Source organism: Bombus pyrosoma, linkage group LG10 (assembly GCF_014825855.1).
Source record: "Bombus pyrosoma isolate SC7728 linkage group LG10, ASM1482585v1, whole genome shotgun sequence".
Lineage (NCBI taxonomy): Eukaryota > Metazoa > Arthropoda > Insecta > Hymenoptera > Apidae > Bombus > Bombus pyrosoma.
This window is the reverse complement of record NC_057779.1, coordinates 11,365,732-11,389,347: the sequence shown is the minus strand read 5'-3', so window position 1 is coordinate 11,389,347 and position 23,616 is coordinate 11,365,732. Positions and strand designations below refer to the sequence as shown.

General features: G+C 35.4%; 1 protein-coding gene across 5 annotated transcripts in view; it reads left to right on the top strand.

Moving 5' to 3' along the window:
* Positions 1-23,616, top strand: part of LOC122571660 (CCR4-NOT transcription complex subunit 6-like) — a 925,145-nt gene that overhangs the window by 337,400 nt on the left and 564,129 nt on the right. Inside the window, exon 5 of one of the 5 annotated variants that reach the window (XM_043735707.1) lies at positions 3,780-4,216. The exons of the other annotated variants lie outside the window; for them this stretch is intronic. Within the exon in view, the coding sequence (XP_043591642.1) occupies positions 3,780-3,877 (98 nt within the window). The 3' untranslated portion in view covers positions 3,878-4,216. Of the gene's footprint in view, positions 1-3,779; positions 4,217-23,616 lie in introns of those variants that run through there. 5 annotated transcript variants of the gene reach the window in all.

Sequence of the window (23,616 nt, the reverse complement as noted above, 5' to 3'; positions counted from 1 at the left end):
GACCGTAAGTGTGCTGTAATATTAATTGCAAACATTATACATATAGTAAAGCTCAGACAGAATTTGTTAATAATAATCTTGCTAGTCCACATTTCTTCTGATAGAAAAGTATAAAAGCGTATGGTTTTTAAATAACTTCATCATCTGACTTTCCCTAGTTCTTCTTGAAAGGCGAAGATGAAGTTGACAAATTTGTATACAACATGTTTAAAGTAAAGAAATATTCTTCAAAAGCATCTCATAATTTCTTTCAAAGTATGACATGATATTATCGTCTTATAGAGATTGTACCAAGTTCGATTGTTTATTTTCAAAATAATTATACGTCTGTTTAATTATTTCTTTCCACATTGCAATATATCTATTGTTACATCATCTGTTAAACGTATTACCATTCACACTGTACATTTTGAATATTTTGTTGCAATAGAAATATGTATACATTTTCACGATAAGTTCGTGCGTAATTCTCAAGCAATTAGAAATGTAATTCTCGTCGAAAATTGCTAACAATTACTTTCGCATCTATCCGATGAAATTCTAAAGTATCGAAGAGATACTAAACGTCGTGTCAAACACGTCTACTCTTATAGTATCTGTTTTCTAGCACATTTGTCGTACTTACGTGCATCATCAACTTTCTTCTCTTGCATGTTACAAATAACATCGATTCGAATGATACTGTTCCGAATGATACATGGCGATGTTTTCTTTCACTCTCTCTATTTTCTTTTCCATTTTCTTCTTCCTCGTCCGACGAGTTTCTGCTTTTCTTTATTTCGTTCAATCACTATTTGTCTGTCTGTTCTCCCGTCTGCCGGATCGTTTCTTTCTCGTTTCACTTTTTATCCCCCCTCGACTCTCTCTCTCTCTGTCTTTCTCTCTTTACACGTGTCATCTTTATTTTCTCTTTCATTTAACGCTTCCATACCCGCGGCATAGACGAACGAAACGCAATACGAATTCTGTACTACGTGTAAAAATACTGAAATCGCGTTCACCTCGTATTGCACTGTAATAATTACGATGAACGGAGCGAGCTTTTGCTACCCAGTTTTCAGTAGCGCCATTCTTTTTCCTTTTTTTCGCTCCTCCGCTCTTCCTCTTATCTTTTACGAGGATCAATTTTTATTATCCCGTTTACGTTTTATTTCTCTTCATTCCCTTTTCGTACATTTTCTCTAAATAAATTGAAAAGGTTCTGCAACTATAACATATACATAGAACATTTACACTGGAGCATATATTATTAGAATTTTTATTATTTCGAAGGATAATTTCTTTTTTTTTTTTTCTTTCGACATAACTTCTCTCAGATAATTTTCAAGCGAGTTTGTTCTTACGTAAAATTTCCGCTAACGAGAATCATCAAGTTCGCTGAAATTGGCATCCGTGCCTGGAACTGTCTTGCATGTTTGCGTGAGCAACGATGGCCAAGCGACCACGTGTCCAATAATGATCCAATATTTTTCCTTTTTCTCAAGTTTCGTTTATAAGTTGCGCAATTTTAAGGTTCATATCTCGATAGCGAATTTATAGTGCTTTAAAAACGTCTAAATGTCAGCAGGATTATGTAATAGAAAATGAAGATATCCATTTACCTTTACAGGTTACCTTTACAGGACGTTTTAGAGTCATTGCAAAGTGGAACAGATAAAAGCACAGCGTACGCATCTTATTTTATTCATCATACGTATTACGACTTTTGTCTGACTATTTTTCCGTGTCACAACAAATAAGAGAATAATTAAGAATGATAGAATTAGGCGGTATTAAGCCTTAAATAATATAAGAAAAACATTATTCGTTTTTTTACACGCTGAATATTCATAATGAAATGCATTTGCAAAATTCTAGAGAATACTTTCCATTTGGTAAATTTAAAATGCCAGGGATAGACGTAAAGAGTTTCAGAAAATCGGTAGAATTGCGACGATCTAAATTAATGACACGCAAAGCGGTTGTGGTATTTTAAGGCCGAAAATGTTGCGATAAAATGAATTCTTAAAGGATGTGGCTATAATACGACGCTGGAGGAAAATGCTACACGCAAGACTAGAGGATCAGGTTCGCTGTGATGCTACTGCGCTCGCGTTTTAAACGACGGTAATATAAATTTATCTCGTTAGTGCCACCATCGGAATTCGCTTACGCGTTTATTTCACACGAACTCGTGTTAAATACAAACCTATTAAATGATTTGCCTCTCCTCCCTTCTCTCTATCTTTGCGCTTGGTTGCTTGTTCATGCACACGTCATCACACGGTACGTAAAAGCCAACACGGCAAAAATGTAGGCGCTTTCTTTTCTGCGATGAGAAATATTCACCGATTATTCTCGTCAAGTTAATTATACAGGCCACGCCTACATGGTTCAGGCAACTGAAACAGGTGATATTTAAACTTGGTTAAAAATAGAAAGGAATTCAAGAGAAAAATATTATGCTCATACACATACAATCTAACCTCTTCTTCTAGAATTTTTTCTCATTTTTTTCCACTGTTTCGGATACTATATTTTATCCTAATTTTTAATAATGTCGCGTCCGATATTGTATGTAACTAAGCACTTAGCATTGTAATAGCCATCTTTAGACGTATGCCATTAACGGTATTCTGAAATGGTCACCGGTAAATCAGTTTCAAAGTTCTTAGATAGAAGTTTACTCACTCACAGCTTTTATCGATAATTTGATCAACAAGCTCCCTTATATCAGTAAATTGGCGTGCAGCTTTCTGGTATTATCTTCTTCCAGGCAATCGTCCGCCATCAGTTCCGGAAATATTGTTTATTTCTCTGTAAGACGCTCCTCCTCTCGAACTAGAGTGGTTCAGTGGTAATATAATATAACTCAAATCAAGCACAGACTTTCGCAGTTACCTACGATCGGAGAAAACTAGAAAATTCATGTAACGAAGGGTCCTTCGATTACACTGGAAACCGTAACTCTGTATTTTCGATGTATCTACGCATTAAACGCGTTCGATTATTCATACGCATGATACATACGTTTTTGCATGTACATAAATTATCGTAGAACATGAATTATTGCCAACAATTTCTCTTCATCGTTCTTTGCTAATTATGTTCATCGAACGCAACGAATATTAAATTAAGTTATGAAACAGTCGATTTGATTTCGAAGAAATTGCCTAATCATTTTAGAGTCATTGAATCGAATCGCGTTTTGAAAATTCTATGGCTGTGGATATATCGGGCGGAAGCTAGCTTTGTATGCAACAGATATTACAATTGTTATATTACATGTACTTATACAGGGTGAGCGTAAAAGAATCGCACCAGCCGTTTGAAATTACAAATGGAGAAATAGAACTTGTTTGCTCAAAGTTTTGTCGCGTGTAACGTTAAAAATCTTCAATTCGCGTGTTGCGTTTATTCCTCAGATAAATTGAAATTGAAGCAAAATTCTTTACATATATTTTCTCAAGTTGATAAACTGAAAAATTTCGTACGTACTAACAATAAGCAAAACGTGTTATCCTATATTTTTCAAGAGTGATATATCTAGGTGCACAGATATGTACGTTGCGTTTAATATCTAGTACACACACATAGATTCAAATGTGCTATGAATTTTTGAAAAATTATAATGGTATTTTGGTCGTTCAAAATTTTTAGAAAAATTAATTGTTCGATTAATTTCTGTAGTTTCCACGCAAGCATGAATACTCAAAAATGCATATAAATGCGAAATATAAAATATAAAATATCTACGTACGAATGAAAACTAATTACGTGTTACTTTATTTCTGTTTTAGGTAAGCTGACCGTTTCGGCAATTGCACAGCTGAACCATATTAGTGATATTTTTCCCGCCACTGGGCGTTCCGTAAGTTGCAGCAGCTATTACGACTAATTAAAGTTTATTATCATCTGTGCAGTTTCGTTGTAGGAATACGAACTCTGATTCGTAACAAGGAGTTATAACTGTTCTAGAGAAAACTAACAGTATACACTAATGGTGCTCTGCACGGTTCACTATATGCTTACTTTTACGAATTTCTGATAAACATTAGCGACTCTAATCACGTCACATTTGAAATTCAATCCTTCCTTCCTCCTTTAACTTGCTCAACAGTCCTTAATGGCCTGTAATTATTCGAGCCTGGTATATTACGTATCAGATATTGTTATGTATGAGAAGACAATCTTCGCGTCTTTTTTCAATAGAAATTTCTATGAACAACAAGTCATTTAGATTTTTTATACGGGTGTATCAGAGATAAAATTATAGCTTTGCAATTTACGAGTCAGAAATTTGAACACTTTGTCTAATCACTTCGATGACGATAAGCAATACGTTAACCTTTGTAAAATCAAGTCGTAAATCTTCATACCATGTTTATGTTATTTCGACTGAAACTTCTTTATGCTTTTAAATGTCTATTTACGATTATCGTCACAAAAAAGGAAATAAAATAAAATTTCCACTATTTTTCTTAATGGTCTTTTATATATACTTAGGGAATTTATGGATTAGACAATACTAAGCTTGCAATATTTATAATTTGTTAAACCGTATGTCCAGTGAAATTAGGAAAACGAGGATGCTGCTTTATGTAGCAATGAACAAAACATGCAGACAGAGCATTCTCTGAAAGATGTGGCCAGCGTACAGTGTTTGTATGTAAGGCACATGGTGGACATGTTTCATGTGTATAGAAGCAATTATATAACATTGAAATTACATTACAGCAATTTAATATTCAGATATCAAACTATAATAATGAAACAAATCAAGCTTTATCGTTATATGATCGATTTTATCAAACACATAATCTTCGGTTAATTGAACTCAAATCTAACTATCCGTGTAATTTTACAAACTTCATGCAAGGATTAATTATGAATTAAAAAGGACGAAAGGGATTGCAATACGATTCTATATATTAGCGAATATTTGCGAATGTTTATGTAAATATATATTCATGAACATTCCTAAGAAAGTGGAACGAAAATGGAGACCTTATCTTTTTATCTTTCCAATATTCTAACAAATAATCTACTTTAGCATTTTGTACACTTTTGTACATTTCAACTTTTCATAAATGCAGAAAAATATCCAAGTCTGCTGACGCAGCAATATTCGCGGCTTGCCAAATCAAAGTTGTCGAAATTTCTTGGAATTTTGAGGAGGAATGGCTTACCTCGTGAAATAATTATGCCTTTGGATCAGGACAGCGTATACATACGTCCTGTATATTTCCATTGAATTCTAACGTCGTGTACATGCGTTCCGTATATTTCGATTGAACCCGAGGAAAGTTTATTCGCAGTTTCGTCTCGTAGTTATTTATTCTGCTCATTTATCTAGCAACCGGGCCTTGGTTTCGATACTGAAACTGCACGCTGACTGGCGAGATCTGAATTACATTAGATCAATCGGCATCGATGCGAGAAAATTGTTTTCGATATTTTTTATTCTTGCGGAAATTTCCCGAATTCGAAGAGTTAAGAGTAGCGTCGTTGTTTAGCATAAAATTGTCGGTTTTAGACAAAGTCTGTCCGCTCTCGGTTTTTCACCCTGAAGAATGTAAATGAAGCAGACATTATTAAAGTCGCCACGCTGAAAATGCAGTCCAGCCTATACTATACCACTTTTATTAATATCATTAAACTGTCCGCGTTAAGAGCGCGCCCACCCTGCCCCATTCTTTTCTCCGTTCGCAGTCTCCATTGAAACTGTGGCGCACTTCTGTCTATCTAAAGGCAGCTGAACTGTTTTTATAGACCTCTTCGAACATTCAGAAATTATTCCTTCTCCGTAGGAAATGTATTCCGCTCTTTAGTTCGCCTTGGTTTTCTATTAAGTTAACTTAATCGGTCGGTAAAACGAAGGATGTTAAAATATTCATTCGGGAAACTCCTTACGATCGTAGGAAATTATATCAGTTTTTCAGGACTGTGCTTAGCAAGATCGTTTAACATCTCAAGCGATTGCAAGTTAGATAACGAATATATAAATAAAAATGAATGAACTGTGTAACATGTGGTCAAACATTTTCTATCTTTTTGCGAAAAGATATATATCGTACGAAATTTCTATTATTTGTTGCAAATTTTATCGATGGTATATCAAAATCGAGTATACGATTCGTCAAAGTTTTAAGCAATTTTGAGTATTATTTACTAGACTTAACACTAGAACTACTACACCAGTCAAATTGACTGGTTTTACAATTTCATTTTAAAATTCCTACTTCGTGTTATATTTTTTCCCGCAATGATGTAATGACTTTCGCAACGATAACTAAAAGAATAATATAATGAATTTTAGTTTGTTTTTTAATGTATTCAAACTGTAAATAATTCTGTATCAAGGCTACTTGTACCAATACCAGTCAAAGTGTAAAAGGATCCTGCAATCTGTTTATCGAACCCCAATTAACCAGGTTCCTCGTTTTCTACAACTTGCCACACGTTTTTCAAATTTTTACCGCGTATCATCCGATATGACGATATCAGTTATCAAGAAAATTGCGGATCGATCGCTGGATCGCTAGATGCTAACGCTAGAAATACCACAGCAGTCAGAACGACTGGTTCTACAATTTTATAAATTTGTCAAGACTCGTTTAGGGATGATGGCCCCAGACGGATTAATAATATCAAAAATGTACTACATAACAGGGAATTGCTTCTGTAGGAAAGTAATAAATCAATAAATATAAAAATATTCTATTATTAGGTATTTTTTAAAGACCAGTCATTTTCACTGGTTTTGAAATTGGCTAGAAATAGCTTCGTGTTAATTATCGGTAGTTCTGGTGTTAATCGCAATAATCTCTCTATCAGTTTGTTCGAAACCTTCTCTGTTCAGATTTCTTGGCCATTCTATCGCATTGTCAAAGGATTAATTCGACCGTATACGTAGCAGCTGTGACGTTAATTTCGTTATAAAACGATCCATCGGTGCAACAAATCCCTGAATAATTTAGTCGTAGATATTCCGCTTACTATTACAAAAAGAAAATTTGTCTTTTCTCCCTATTCCATTCATAATACAGAATTTCCTAATTATCGGAGATTTTTTACTTTCCCTTCCGTAGACAGCCGAGTTATTTGATACACTAAAAACTTGAGAACAATAGTCCGTAATCCGTTGATGTAGCAGCGAGTCGAGCAATTAAACATTTAATTTGGAAACTTCTTTCTCGTCGTCATTAACACACAGGTAGAAAGTGCTGTTTCTAATTTTCTGCGGAATGGAGCATCGTGAATTCCAATTACAGCTGACATGCTCGAAATTCAGTATCTTTATCCTTTTTTGGCGCTCGTCCTGAACACTACTCGTCTAACTGCGCATTACCGCGCTTTCCCTTTTTCCAGGAAGTTGAAAGCATTAGGCCATCTAATAATCAAATTCTATATTTCCCCTGTAAAATTCAGCAGAGCTAATTCTTTCACTACTTTGACTTTTCTATAGATTTAAACAATGAAATTAGAAAACTCTGATTGGCCGATCATTAAGATCAAGGTCAAGATTCTCACTTATTACTAAACTTATTACTAAATTATATTGGCATATTCGAGATACGTACTGAGATTTGTCACATTCGCACAAATGTGTGCTATAGTTTATGCTGAATTTCGAGCTTTAATTATATTTCATATATTATTATATACACTATATTATTTCTTTTTTCAATGTAAATATAGTAATCGATAATTTCTTGAGGATTTGACTGTAATACTGTTTTTATATCGTTTGTCAAATAGTATTTAATGCATTTGAAATTCAATAGCACGACTTTCGGACATTTCTAGCCACAAGAAGTTTCTTTAATTGTTTAACGCGCTCTCGTACGTATCTAACAGGTCAACCGTGAACATCAGGAAAACTAAATCCTTTCCATTTCGTTTTAATTGTAAGCCATTCTTCTTTCATGTGTATACCGTGTAATCAAATACCGCGAAACATATTGTATTAATGCTCTGCATTACAAACAGTACATTACTATTCCGTATCTTCTCGTTCATCTCTTCTCTTTTTCATTTTCTTTTCACCGGAAGGAAATTTACTTTTCTTTATTTACTCCTCTGAAGGCTCGTTCGTTAACACCTAACTACACAGTACAGAAGAATAATGGCTTGTGAGATGATATCGAACAGTGAAATTATTTTAACTCGACTCAAAATGTCTGCAATTATTTATTTAGGGCTTGAACACGCGTTAACTTTAATCCCAAACCAAATTCACATTTCACAATTTCGTTATCGAACGGATGCTTCTACTGATCATAGCTAATTAGAATCGTTTCATGGAAGCATTAAAATTTTATACCGTTTGGATAATATCTAATCTCCATACTGGTATTGTCATTAGCGCGAAACAAAATTTCTTTAGTTAATAAATTGACTAAAAATCATTGCCACATAATATTATACTTCTCGTATTGTATTAACGTTATTCGTTGCTAATGTTACATATTCTTGTTGCATAAACTTCAAGTTCTGCATTATATTAATTATACGTAAATTCCATAAATCTCCATACTGGTATTGTCATTAGCGCGAAACAAAATTTCTTTAGTTAATAAATTGACTAAAAATCATTGCCACCTAATATTATACTTCTCGTATTGTATTAACGTTATTCGTTGCTAATATTACATATTCTTGTTGCATAAACTTCAAGTTCCGCATTATATTAATCATACGTAAATTCCATAAATCAATATATTTCTACACATGCACATACGTTTCTTCTGTCTGACAAATAAGAATGATCCTTGAATCTCTCTCTCCTTTCGTCTTTGTGCAGTCAATTATTCGCTGCATGGTGGAAAAATTCCTCGCAAGCTGAAAAGATCGAATGAGACGAAGCACTGGCCGGATAACAATCTACCTATGTTCATCATAAATTCAATTTGTTCGCTCGACGATGTTTGTATTCCCAGGGAATGGAGCCTACTGTGTTTAAAAATACATAGTACGCTGAATATTATTCCCATTTGTAATACCCAGCTGGCATCCGGCAACTTCCTCTTTTGTGCAGAGAATGTTTCCGACTCCTCCCAATGAAAGGTCTGGCCATAAAGTATACCGCATAGTTTGGATTCCAATGTAGCAATAATGATCAAGCAGAATGGTCTCTGTGCGAACGTTGTACACACATTTAACATCGCGATCCTCTCTTTTCCATTCTCCTTAATCTCGATTCGTCATTCGGTTTCTGTCTGGCTTTCGTTCGATCGTGACTCTCTTTTCCTTTCACCGTATTTATGCTCCGATGAACTGTGTCGCTCGTAAACAAGACTTCCTAGTCTCGAACCACATTAATTCGCTACTCATCGCAGCGAGTACCGTAGCCCGTTTTCCGTTAGCGCTTTAATAATTCGCGGATAACCGTGTACCGCCATTCTTCTATTCATTCGTACTGCTGCAAGTGGTTAATTGCTTGTCGTCCCGATAATAATGCTTCCCCCTTTGCCCGTTTAATCATTCAACCTCCGTTCCATCCACCAAACAATACCGATCGATCGCATTTACCATTTTTCCACAGTAATCTGCCGTTAACGTACCATTGAGAAAATCATTAGCCGAAAGGAAAGCATTTGTTGGATTATTTACCGCGACTGAATTTCAATACGGCAATATTGTTACTTACACAGGATAAAAAGCTGCGGTTAGACCGCGGGTTTGTCCTCATTTATGGAGGATTTGAACGTGCAAAAATGCATCGAATGCATATAATGTGCAAAAGTATATATATATATATATATATATATATATATATATATATATATATATAAATATCGAAAGTATTTATTATAATACTTTGTAGATGAAAGAAATTTTCATTTAGTATCTTCTTTGTCAGTTATGTGGATTGAAAATATAAAACCGCACACAAATGCGCGGTCTAGTTTTGATCAACGTACTGCGTTTGCTCGTGCATGAAAGTACTCATTTCCTTGCGAAACGTGCAGTTTTCCTGACTTTTCTGTCTAACAGCCAATAAGCGATGCGTTATTGATTCGAATGAAAGTTGTTGCTTCGGTTATAGCGATTATTCGGAATTATGGTGGTCGATAGATGTTGCAATAAACATTGTTTATAGGAGATATATAGTTTGGAACGTATGTGGGCAAAATTCTGTGCTTCGAATCTCCAAAATGTACCTTCAACATGGTTGAAACATGTAAGAACGAGTGTTTGAACGTAATTTTCCTGAAACAATTTTCCTTTCCAATTGTTAAGCATTCATAGCGTATTTGTTGTTACAGTCCGTGGTAGAATTAATAAAAAATTTGTTCTTTCCCAAGTTCTCGAAAAATAGAGAAAAGAGATAATGGAAAAGAAGCGCAGAAAGTCGGTGGCGAGACGTCAAAATTCTGCCATTTTCTAAATATAGCAAAATCCAGTTTAATACAGAATCTTTTTCATCCTTTCATTTCGGACGAAGAGAATGGCTGGAATCACAGAAGCGCAAATGTGTCTGAGAATATACGCTACTGTCAGTAATCGTCATTTCTCTTGAAAAAGATTTTATCAATTTTTATATCCATATTCATATTGTGATATTTGAATTCACAGAATGACTCGCACGAGTACTTGAACACTTACAATAGGAAACTTTCCTGAACACGTTATACAAAATTTCCTGAAACTCCATTAGCACTGTAATAAGACACGACTATCGTGATTAAAGTTACTAAAGTTTGAAACAAATTCAAATATGTACATAAAAGTTACGAGACATTTGTTGCAAACGTTCATTTCAAAGGCCAAAGTTACAAAACTTTAATATAACGCGACTAGCCGTCTTATACATAATAATGTGAGCCAAAGCTAGTCTCACTAATGTTCAAACGAATTGAAATATATCTCCCTAACTCGTACGAAATACATGCTTCTAACAAATAGCCTACAACTTTTATCAACACTTTCGAATTTATTCCAAGCTTTAGCAATAAAATCACTATTACATAATCGTGCTATTAATGAAATCTTGTAATACTTTGCATAATGCACCCACCCATGAGACGTTCGACTATCTCTGTAATTATTCGCACAGATACTTTCCTCAATCACTGTATGTTAATTAATAGAAACAGAAATGTCGAATGAGGATTTACAGTAGGCTTATAATTTCTTGTAATATTTTGCATAATGCACCTATCCGTGAGACGTTCGACTATCTCTGTAATTATTCGCACAGATACTTTCCTCAATCACTGTATGTTAATTAATAGAAACAGAAATGTCGAATGAGGATTTACAGTAGGCTTATAATTTCTTGTAATATTTTGTATAATGCACCTATCCATGAGACGTTCGACTATCTCTGTAATTATTCGCACAGATACTTTCCTCAATCACTGTATGTTAATTAATAGAAACAGCAATGTCGAATGAGGATTTACAGTAGGCTTATAATTTCTTGTAATATTTTGCATAATGCACCTATCCGTGAGACGTTCGACTATCTCTGTAATTATTCGCACAGATACTTTCCTCAATCACTGTATGTTAATTAATAGAAACAGAAATGTCGAATGAGGATTTACAGTAGGCTTATGACTTCTGAGAGCTGAACTCGCTGGAGCTGCCCAAGAAGAAGCCGCTCATCAGACATTATACACCTAAGTAATATCGCCTGAACTCTGTACGTTCAGTATGTCGATTCGTTCGAAACGACATTTCTTCTTTGGAACTTTTAAACCGGACTACCAACAACGTACGTATACAGTTTTTCCTACAAATAAACAGCATGCTCGGATCCGGCCAATTGCTCATTACGAGGCAGAAATACTATTCGACTCGACTTTATTCTCGAACGGGATAGAAGAGAATACGAAAAACGAGCAAGAGACTCGACATGGCGGCAAATCATAAAGTAATCGACCAAGCGGCGTACAACACATCAGGATCGCTAATGCTAGTCTGCTAAGGCATTATACATATTCTATGTATTCGTCTTCCACTAAACGACGCCACTGTTCATTTGACCATAAACGTTTATGGTTTCTCGTTTTCACGGACCTCTTTCTCGTTCCCCGATCTCTCATCTCGCTTTGTCGGTGACTTTAGATAAAAATGAGGGAACAGCGAGTTGTTTATTTCGAGGAAAAACTGTACTTCGTATTACATAGTATAGTAGGCTAACCTCGCAAGGTATCAAAATTCTCGACCATCTCATGTATTCATGTATTCGGCTGTATCATGGGTACCCGGGCAACCGGGTAATTTTTGTATACTCAGTTGTCTCGTGGGTACTCGGCTGTTCGGGGATCTCAGATGTTCAGTTGAAATCGCTAGTAGCCTAATCTTGGACGATATCAAAAAACTCTCTCAACTATATTTCATGTATTCGGGTGTCCCGCGAGATACCCGGCTAACCGAGTAATTTTTGTATATCCAGTCGTCTCACGGGTATCTGAATATCTCGGAGGTTCAGTTGAAATCACTAGCCCTAGTCTACAGCACATTTAGCACATTTCTGAAGAAAGGAAAAAGAAACAGTTTTTAAATTACAGCGTTCCGTAAATTTCAAAAAGCCCAACGTGCTTCCTGCGTGCCACGTTACGACGAAATATCTGCAACGTGTGCGTACTTTGTACCAAGACAGAGATCGGCAGAGATTTTACTGTCGATCCAAGCTTCGTCAGAATATGCTATAGACTCCCGTAGGAAGCTTCCATACAGTCGCATAGGTTCACTAAAAAAGCGTGCTCAGGATACTCAATCAGGAGTTACTTTCGCTCAAATGGAAACGATTGTCCAGTGGATAGGTCAGTTAACCGTAATACTAGTCAAAAACTAAGGCTATCTAAGATGGATTGGATCGCGTGAGCGTGCAACGAGTTTTTCGTGTTGAATGAAGACTGTAGACGCGTATAAAAGCTGTGTCTTCCTGGATGGATTATTCCCCCTTACGCTGTGTATTTGTAACATTCAAGGTATCATTTGAGCGTACCTTGCGCAAGGCGGAAACGCACAAAGGAGAGCACTCGATAATTTATCTAAAAGCCGGAGGCGCGCAAGAAAAATTTGTCGATAAAGATTGAATTAGAAGCGGAAAAGTTTTTTCTGTGAATTCTCTCGCCTCGAAAGAGAAGATAATGGCATGGGATAATAACCTGGTTAGCAGCGTAGATCCTCGCGAATTAAACGTTCCACGCTTGTTTCTTTAGGCGTGGCAAATATTTTAAATGGACTTCTTTTCCACCGCAGATTACATAAGTGCAATTATCTGGCCTAATTCGAATGGAAAAATATATTCCAGTAGCTCTGTCATGTTAAACGTCAGGTTTCGTTTCGCATTTTTCATCGTTGATTTTATATAGTGCCGTAATTATTTATTACAATTACAATTCACTGATTTCCAGTCATTTTTTTCTTTGCTACTAAGCAACTCAGATAAGCAATGATTCATGCGAGACTTGCAAAATCTGAACACTGCTAGCTGAACTGTAAAAGAAAGCAAATTTTTCCACTGCTAAATAATCGACCGATTAATTCCGAATTAATTTATTTTTCTTAATTACCTCGCTTTTCTATCAAACCAACGATGTAATAATGTACCATGGTGAGAATGTTTGTAACGCGAAGATCAGTCGCTGTCAATCAATCACCATGATTTATTGTGTGTTCTAACAGTTGATCAATATGTAATGAAATTGTTAATAAAAAAATGATAAGTAATCGTGAAAGCTTTATTGTTACGAAAGTCCAGATGAATTTCTAATTTCAAAATGCATAGTATCATGGATGATATATTGCATTAATCGAGCGTAGAATCATAAAATGACGTTAAATCTCGGAGAATTAATTCTCTGCCAAGGTACATACATTAAAGTAGAAAATCAAAGCACCAGATGATCTATGGTCATGTTAGCACTGCATATGCATATGTTTCACATCTACGTAATCATATTGCAACTAATATTGATTTTACTTAACATTACACGTATTTGAAATAATTCAACATCAACGAACGTAACTTTGATTATACAAGATAAATCTGTTGCATACGCGTAACGTTCCTACATCAATCCTATTATTCGATAATTCTGTTTGATCTAATCTATCGCTCGCAACTGTTGAGAGATTGAAGTGGAAGCGTAGCAATGAAAATTTTACATAATTCTGAATAGATAGATCGAGTGTTTTTATGCATTTTTCTATGTTTGCCAACATAACGGGAAAAAAATGGAATGGAAATTTGTTTCATTTATTAAATATGGGAAAAATTGGAGAAATTTGAACATAACTGAAATATAAAAGATACAGTAGCTTCTCGTTAGAATATTCAGTAGGTGAAATAAATCTTTGTTTAGCTTCCACTTTTTTCTATTTGTGTTCACGAAATATGAATTTGCATGAAGGTCCGCAGTCTAATTATAATAACTACTGTACTTTGAATATTTTACATGTTTTTGCATATTACGTGCACTGCGTGCATCTTTTCACATTCTAGTTTCCCATAAATGCATAAAAATTCGCATTCTAATAATAGTAAGCCTGGGGTTTTGCGTCATCCAAATTTAAAGGGACGACAATTTCCTACAAAACGTATCAGTTGTCTAAATGCACTTACGCTATCGCTTAAAAAATACCTGTACACTTACCTATTCCCGATAGAATATAAATTAGTTGCAAGATTACGAGTAGAAAAACCGAGGGCGATTTTATGCTTTATTAGAGCTGTCGTGTAACATCATGGCACGATAAAATTTGTTTTTCAAAGCTAATATGCAATAAAGAGATTGGCATCTATAAACATCAAGCATTATGGAACGGTAAAATTTGTTTTCAAAAGTTAATATATTCAGTAAAAAGATTGGCATCTATAAGCGTCAAGCATTATGAAGCAGCTTTTATATTTATGGAGATCAATATACTCAGCTCGTCTGCTTGTCGAGCTATAGATAAGATAGCGAAGGATTGACAGACTATCAGTAATACTCAAAACTGTTTGATACTTGGACAAATCGCGTTCATTTTAATGTACCGTAGATAAGGTCTTATATAAGCAATTTCAATTTTCTATAATATACAGCTCTTGATTCCACAATGAGAAGATACTGACGGTAAATACTGCTTTTGATTATTAATCTTCTCGTTCGTCGATTCATTCATCCATCTATTCTCAGTGACAATCAGCTGTTGTTAATAATAATTATTTAAATTTCTTTTTGGTTAATCTTCGTGGACGACGGTGTACTGTCCACCTTTGGTGTAATAGTCTACGTTTTGATGCCGCTACGATCCTCGAATTTTAATAATTCAACAGTCTAACGAGAAAGAAACAAGAAAGATTTGTAGCGTTTTAAGGGAACGTTGAATATAAAATCGAGAGGAAAATTTACGCGTACCAGTAACAATGTTTTTATATTGCACTCGAGCATCAACTATCTTTTAACTTAAGAAAACAGCATCAGTTCAAAAATAGGCGAGAGCCAGGCTTAACGTTAATTGATAATTGAATTCGACAAACAAGCTCGTTCAGCGTGATTCAAAAATAGCAAGTTACAACGGAGAATAGATCGCACAGGGTAGAAAAAAAGTAGGCTACCCTGAGAGCATTAGATCTGTTGGAGATTATCGATCGACGGTCTCGTGTTGCAGAAGATTGAAGGAAGGAAATTCCCAGTTGAAAGCGGAAACTGAACCGAGGAGTCTCGACCTAAGAGTTTTTCCGCGTCAAACACGACCCACGAGGATCGATCGAAACGAAGCGGACGATTCGAAAGCCTCGGCAATTGTCTTTCGAAGTCGTTTAACAAACTCGTCCTTACTTGTCGCCGAGTCCATCGGTACTCCACTTCTTTCTTCAATCGACTCGTCGACGGCGCGAGAAAAACTCGGACCTTCGTGGATTAGCTGAGTTGGTCCATAAAGGCGAGCAAGCTTCGAGTCAGCAGTTGCTGCCGGCGCTACGGTGACTCGGAACATCTTCAACTCGCAGCTGGATGACGTCGTTTTTTTCCCCCCGCCGTGAGAAAGAACCGCGAGAGCTTGAATCTCGTTTCACCACCTAACGACATTTCAAACGGATTAATTAATTTTCTAAATATGACTGCGATTTCCGCGTTTTAATTGGCCCAGTCGGTTATCAAAGCGAGGATCGAGAAATTGGTCGGCAGAAGAATGAAGTTACGCTAGACGATGGTTTGGCAATTCTTTAGGACTCGAAGGAGAACGCATTTGAAATTCATACGAAACGAGAGAATATTTACTGTGAAATTATTGCTTAAAATGGGAGTTTTTAATGGAATAAGTTGGGAAGAACAATGGAGATCTTTTTCTTTTTTGAAGATAGAACTGTAACATAAATTCGTCCTGTTTTTGTCTTCGTTTAGAAACGAAGAAAACAGCACAAGTATATGCTACAATCTAATGTTAGATTTCAATTAATTAAGTAATACGATAGTACATATATATAAACTGTTGTTTGTATGTTCGTTGACATATGTATGTCAATGTACTCGGCTGACCTCATAAAATGTAACGATTAATCCAATTTATCGAAAGAGACGATTGATCGATTGTATTCCTATAAAGTCCTTAAACTCTATCTGGATCAAAGTTGTAATTATAATTGTATAGCCAAATTGTACACGAACAAACATTTAATAATAACACGAATAATGATATGAATCGAAATCGATTAAAATTTGTCGACCGGATTCCACTGCGAATATAGATAAAAGAAATTGATTTTGCTTTATCAAATTGATAAGGTAATTAACATGATATCGAATATATTCTTACAATCTATCATTTGGAATTAAATAATTCTTAAAGAAGAAGATACTTTCCTAACAGAAGAGTGTTAGAATATCTCCCAATTAGATATATTGTTTCAGTTCGATATAATCTTTCCGAGCGTATCTTCTGTTTCGATAAAAGTATCAAGATTTATGAATTACTATCGCTTAATAATAATTGTACTTGGTGTACAACGGACATTGTAAGCGATTAAGTTCGATCGTTACAGAGAGTTCGTTGCCGAAGAACTGGGATTATTTGTAGCCCGTCTAGCAGTATATGTCGCAACTGTTAAAGAAGAAAAGAAACGGGTAACCGTAGCGGTGTTCGTGCAAAGAGAAAAATAGCCCTCTCGTGCAATTACTAATTAACCGTTTAGCGAGTGGCGAGCGTTGTGAGCGGAAGTGCACGAGATAGCAAACGGTGCAAGAGACTGAGGAAAGTAGAGGCAATAGCAACCCTGTAACGACCTTTTGTCTTAATGTTTCTCTACGATGTCAGCCGCTGCTTTCAACCAACTCGCTTCCTCGTCTTTCTTTCCTTTTCCATCGCTTCTCGCTTTCTTCGACTCTCAGCGACCGCATCCCTCCGCTCTTCGTCTTTCGTTCTACCCCGGTTACGCGGCCGATCTTCAGCTATCTCCGAGGAAACACCTCGCGGCCGAAAGATTTATGGCGGCCGCGGAAGAAATTCTATAGCGTTTACTTGTTCCTCGAATCTTATCGAGATTCGAGATTTCCGCGAGGCTCGTGCATCGCAGCAATAAACGTGTTGCCGATGGGAGTACGTATTAATTGCCGTCACTTTGCCCCGTTGGCAGAATCAACGGGCGACTCGTGAAACCAGAAATGTTGCGTTAGGTAATCTCGTATCGTAATTCATCGTGGAAAGTTCGATTCAGTTGGCAACTCGTGGCTTGCAACATGATTTTCCATCGCTGGTAAGATTGATTTCACAAACCGCCGCAGACACGTAACCACGTTTTTGAATACTTACGGTCATTTGATCTAACAAAATTTGATCCTCGTCGGGTGGAACTGGCTCTGAAATTGGATAATTTATCGCTAATTGGGCTGCAATATAATATCAATGCAAGTCGAGATCTTTTCCTTTCGTATCGTAGTGGCAGTTGGCGACTTCTAGCCGACGCCTCCTCGCTCCTGACATTTTCAGTTTCTTATCGCGCTTTTATTCCACCGTACGTATATCGTTTCATTAAATAGAAATAAAACTTACGTAACAATTACGAAATACAGAGTGTTCCGGATCTTTGCAAACCTTATCAGGCTATTCCGTGGATATAAACGAGAAACGAACGTTATAATTTGTTTGAAGCTTTACTAAACAGTTATGACGATGTTTTGCACTTCGATATCGCCTCCGATTTTACGCCATTCTCGCCTTTATGTATGAATAACTTAAAAGGAAGCTGTCGAGACCTTTAGAGAAATGATATTCGATTCAAATTCAATTTCGTACCGCAATTAGCTTTATGTCGACAAAAATGATGAACATTTTAAAATACCTAATGACTGGGTCTTTACTGTGAACCTGATCCTATCTTATAGCAGAGTAACCGCACGTCTATCATCACTGCCTTCGTATTTCGTGCGTTTGCTATAACATTTTTCTTTTATTTAAAATCGTAGAGTATTTTGACAAAGTTTGGCCAAAGGAACCTAGAACACCGTACGTGATATTCGATATCATACAATAATAATCGTAACATAAAGGTTAATCATAATTGTAATAATTTAATGCAGGCAAATGTAATATTGGTCAACGGGAAACTACAATATAATCGTTACGTTCTAATTAATGTACGCAAATCGTGTTATATTTACACGATACAATTATAATATTGTTGCAGTAATTTTACTCATCGAACGTAGTTATATTTTATATATCCTTTCCTAAAGCATCGTTAAGTGAGTGACTTGCTATGTCTCTTGTGAATTATTGTCTCATCTTATTACGTCAGTCGGAGGATGAGGTCTAGAGACGTCGAAGAATTATAAATTTTGCCAAATGGAACAAGCTCTCGTTGCGTAAGGATCTGGAATATTATCATTGCTCAAATAAATGCATCTCGATTGGCTTTTGAATGTCCTAAAGCATTCGACTATTGAAATTTAAAACACACGATATCCCGAAATTTAACCCTGCTTCATTCTTTTGACCATTTTTGACCCAATTACGTTTTCATAACGTTAATAAGTAGCTACAGATTGAAGGGAATATGAAAAAAATATTATATCTTAGATGATCAAAGATGTTAAAAAATGAGAAAAATCCTTCTTGTTTGCTAGAATTGGAGCGAGATTGGAACATAAAAATTCGAGAATCGTAGCGGAATCAAGAGGATTTTTTGACTGATCTACTTACTGGTAAAATATTACTCGAGATTCTTGGAATGTACGTATTATAATTTCCATTTATTCGTTCAGAGCAGGCGGATGTGAAGCGAAAAAGTCGATTTGCGGTTGTATCAACGACCGTTAACATTTTGTTTAGCGAGTTATTCCATTTTTCACATGAAGTTCTTGCGATAGAGATTCCGCTAATATCAATGCTTATTCGCTTTCGAGAACATCGCAATTTGTTCCACCGTAATCCTGGTATTAAGCAAATGGAGATTAAACGAGAGACGAGGTATATCTGTAGACTTTCCTTTGCGTTTGTTCCGTGTCAAAAGTCAATCATAAAAGATTTATGACAGCATAAGATTAAGATGTTAATGTCCATCTACATATTTTCTCATCTTATTAAAATATCGTTGCGCGTTTCTATTATAAGACAATTTATTTACATGTTAAATATAGCTACGTGGTTATTATATTATATGAGTTTGCACATCGCTTTTATGGGGATTTTAAGTATCAAACTAATGGCGACGTATCTTTCAAATATAAATTGTAGTTTTACTTTCTGCGTTACGATATTACTTACACAACAAATTGCAAATTACTCACAGACATTATGCTATATTACACAGACACACGTAAGTGGAATAATCGTATGATGGATATGTAAAATATTTTTTTCATAAATCTGTTCTCTTTTTCTTTTTTTTTTTTACTACAAAACTATCGCATTTTGAAATGAATTTTTCAAAATTTTTCGTGTGGTAGGCAAGATTACTTTGAGGGAAGCCGGATAGAATCTAAAATTATAATTTGAATTCTTGAATACGTAGATCTCAACCTTTCTCAGAAATGAACGTTTAAACGAAAAATTGTAATCTGAATCCACGTATCATCTATAACGACGAATGAAAGAAACTGATATATTATGAATCTTAGTCATTTTTGTACTAAAAATTGTTTATTTTTATTCTGTGGTATATTATTAATTAATTTATTTATTACATGTATGTATATATTTTGGCCTTGAACAACTTCCACCCATCAGACTAGCGACCATAGTATAAAATCTTTAAAATACGACAACAGGATTTTTCTTTAACGCTTTAACATTTATTTCTCTGGTTCTTATTATAATCAACTTAATCTACCTTATTCAAGCATATTCATTTCTTATGGAATATAAATCCATTAAACAAGGTTACGATGCATTGCCATATTTCTTATTTAATAAACTTTCTTTTGTCCATCACTGTATCTCGCCTGTTCGTATTTCTCTAATTAACCAGTTTTGCCGTATCCTCCGTGAGCCGAAGGTTAATTGGAACATTAGTTAATCGAGCAGCGTTTAGCAGTGTTATTTTTCGCTCCATCGCAACGCAACGATCAACTGCTGCAGTTAAAGGCGGCTTAGTACATCGTAAAGACTAACATGTTAATCAAGTTACATTTTTTGTTCGCGCCATAATGTAGCTTTGAGTATACGCTAGGTTATAAGTTCGTACTATGGAATTACGATGGAAGACATGCACGGTAATAGTTTCAGGAAGCGGTGCTTGCGTGTCGGTTTGCTTCGATACTAATGCCGCATATGGTACGTTTAATCCCGTGTATGATGCGCCTTTATTTCTAAGCATTCTACATAAGCACATTTTACATCGATTTCACGTAGGATCTTAAACTTCTCGCGTTGGTGTCGAAAAGTCGCGTTAGAAACTTCACAGCATAAAATACGCTCTGAAGATAAGTATTTTTCTCGCGTTGCAAATTCCTCGCTGGAATATTATTATCGAGCATAAACAGTACGTCGACTAATTACAGCCGCAGACAGAAATCTTTCGCAACTGATATTGTTCAGATTAAGTTTCGTACGAATGAATTTTATTATACATAGTTTATAAATAATTTCCGCGTTGTTATATAATTTAGAACTGTCAACTTTGATTGCCACGCCGAAATCACATGTTTCGCTGAGGACGCCACGGGAGTATTTTTATTATTCAAAGCATATAATGGTAAAATAATAATAAATCGACGATGTAAGACAACACTCTTCCCCAATGGACCGTTCATCTTATTGGCGGTCACGGGTGACCACCGTGACGCCTTGGTAACAGTCGATAGCGACATATTACAACAAGGCTTCGTTTATTTCAACAAACCATTAGCGTTCGTTATTTCGTCGTAAGCAAAACGACCAGAATATATTGTTGAAACGCGTAGAAGATATTAGTAAACGGTATTTGCTCATTCTATATGTAATAGTAAGGTAAGTTCACACTTCTAACTTCAATTATACGATTATAAAGCAGCATTTACGATTATTTTCTAAGCTGCGTTTATAATAATATTCGTAGATTATCCCTCAAAGATATGCGTGCAAACGCAAGATTTGTTCTCTTTTTTTTTTTATTGGTGTTCTAATAAAAATGTTTAATCGTTCAATGGGGCACTTTTTATTTCAAAGCATCTTCTGTTTATCGATTATATTCAAAATGCCCTAACTGTCAAGTTTCATTCAATTTTTACAATCGTAAGAAGTTCAAGTCACCAATGACCACCGTGGCGTCACAGGAGAAACCGTGACCGATCTATGTGGCCATCGTGGCAGTCAAAGTGTTAAGGACCAAATTCCGGATGCATATAATTTAATTGTTTAATTGTGAATTGTTCTGTCTAAGTAGAAAAAATGTATTGGAGTAATAGATATTTTGCAAAAGTCCGCTATATGCGATATAAAATATATTTGTATATCGAATATATATAAATGTATTAAATATATTTATTATAATTACGAGATATAAAAATCTTTGTACGATATAGAACTAAATATATTTTATCATAGCGTTACAAATATTTCCACTTCTTCTAATTTCGTAACATCGTAGGACTTATGTGGAAGAAGAAACATTGACACAAAAGTTACTATGTCATACGTACGTTAACAGATTATATTAATGTACATTTGTATTTTATGTTTTCAATTTCCGAATCTCATCGTACACTGTAATTAAAAGATTAATAAGTTTCTCTAGAACGAAATGTTTCATACATTTCTTATCCGATGAATTAAAATAATCGCCGATTCTCCGAGTCCTTGTCGCTAGCGTGGAACACAAATATCTTTGGCTACAAAATTCATGTCTATTGGCTTTCGAAACTCGATACATTTATAAGGTTCATCCAATACAAAAACCATACCAGTGACTATGGTTTTAAAAGCAGGAATTAGATTAAAGAACTAGAAGAATTAAATTAAGAACGTGAAAAAATTTCATTTGCATATAGAGGGTGTTCCACCTAACTCTGTCAAATTTTAATGTCACCTTTGGAGGGTTTTTTAATTCCATCGCAAGGTGAGTTAGGTGTTTGAAACATTTTTTCTATCATCACAAGCAAGAGAGTGAACCAATATGATAGTTAGATGGAACACCCTGTACATTTCTTATATTATTTTCAAAGAAATGATGAAAACCTGTACGCATAAAATATCGAGACGACTCTCATCATTCGATATATCTTGGAATTGTAAAAATACAATTTTCCATCGACAAATTAATTATAAAGTAAATTAAGCGAATCGACTGACAAGAAGTTGCAAACGAAGCGTTGTACTAATTCAACGGCGGTGCATAATTGAGAAAACAGTGTGAAAATTATAATGTCAAATTGTCGAATACTCTTAAAAATATTTCGCTATCTGCCGGAGTAATCGATATTTGACTAACACCGAGTTCAGCTGAAGCTGATCCTCGGAATACCGAGTATATCCGTATCTGTTCTGTATGCGGAATTCCTCGCTGATCTTTCATGCGACATATCCGCTCCACGTCGTAAGACGATTTACGTTCGTACGGATAAACTCAAAGACTTTGTTCCGAAAGAGATGGTTATGTTGGGCCATCCCGCTGCGGGCGCATCGCTTCGTACTTTTTCCTTTTTTAAACGAGAGATCGAGAAAGGACCCGGTTATATAATACTTCTTTTCCTTCCTTTGTGCGAGTTATGCTCCAGTTCAATCGATAGTACGTGTTTTGCAACTTTGATAGTGTCTCGTGCACGCTCGTCCAAGAATCTGATCTTCCAACGCAAACACCTGATCATAGACAGATTTTCGAAATATCTTGCGTTTGTTAGCTTCAATCTTTCGTTATGCGGGCTATTTTAACGAGTTTTAATGCAGCAAATTTCTTTCTCGAGAACCTCATTTCCCATTCTTTACAGGGGAACTATTTTCAAACTCAATTAATCCCGCGCAAACCAAAATTGTCGTTTCGTTTGATTTTGATCGAACTTATATTTCCCTATTTTCTTTTCTAATTCTAAAAACATTGCTTGGCATACTATCAAAAAGATTGCTTGCTTAACAGTTGTATCTTAGGCTTCGCAAAATTTCGTCAACTATGTTTTTGAACCTGACAGATTATTTCCATTTTTGGCTGTGTGTTTTATGCTGAAATATTTTTTTTTAGTATTAAAATGATATTAAAATACAAAGATGAAAAATATGCTT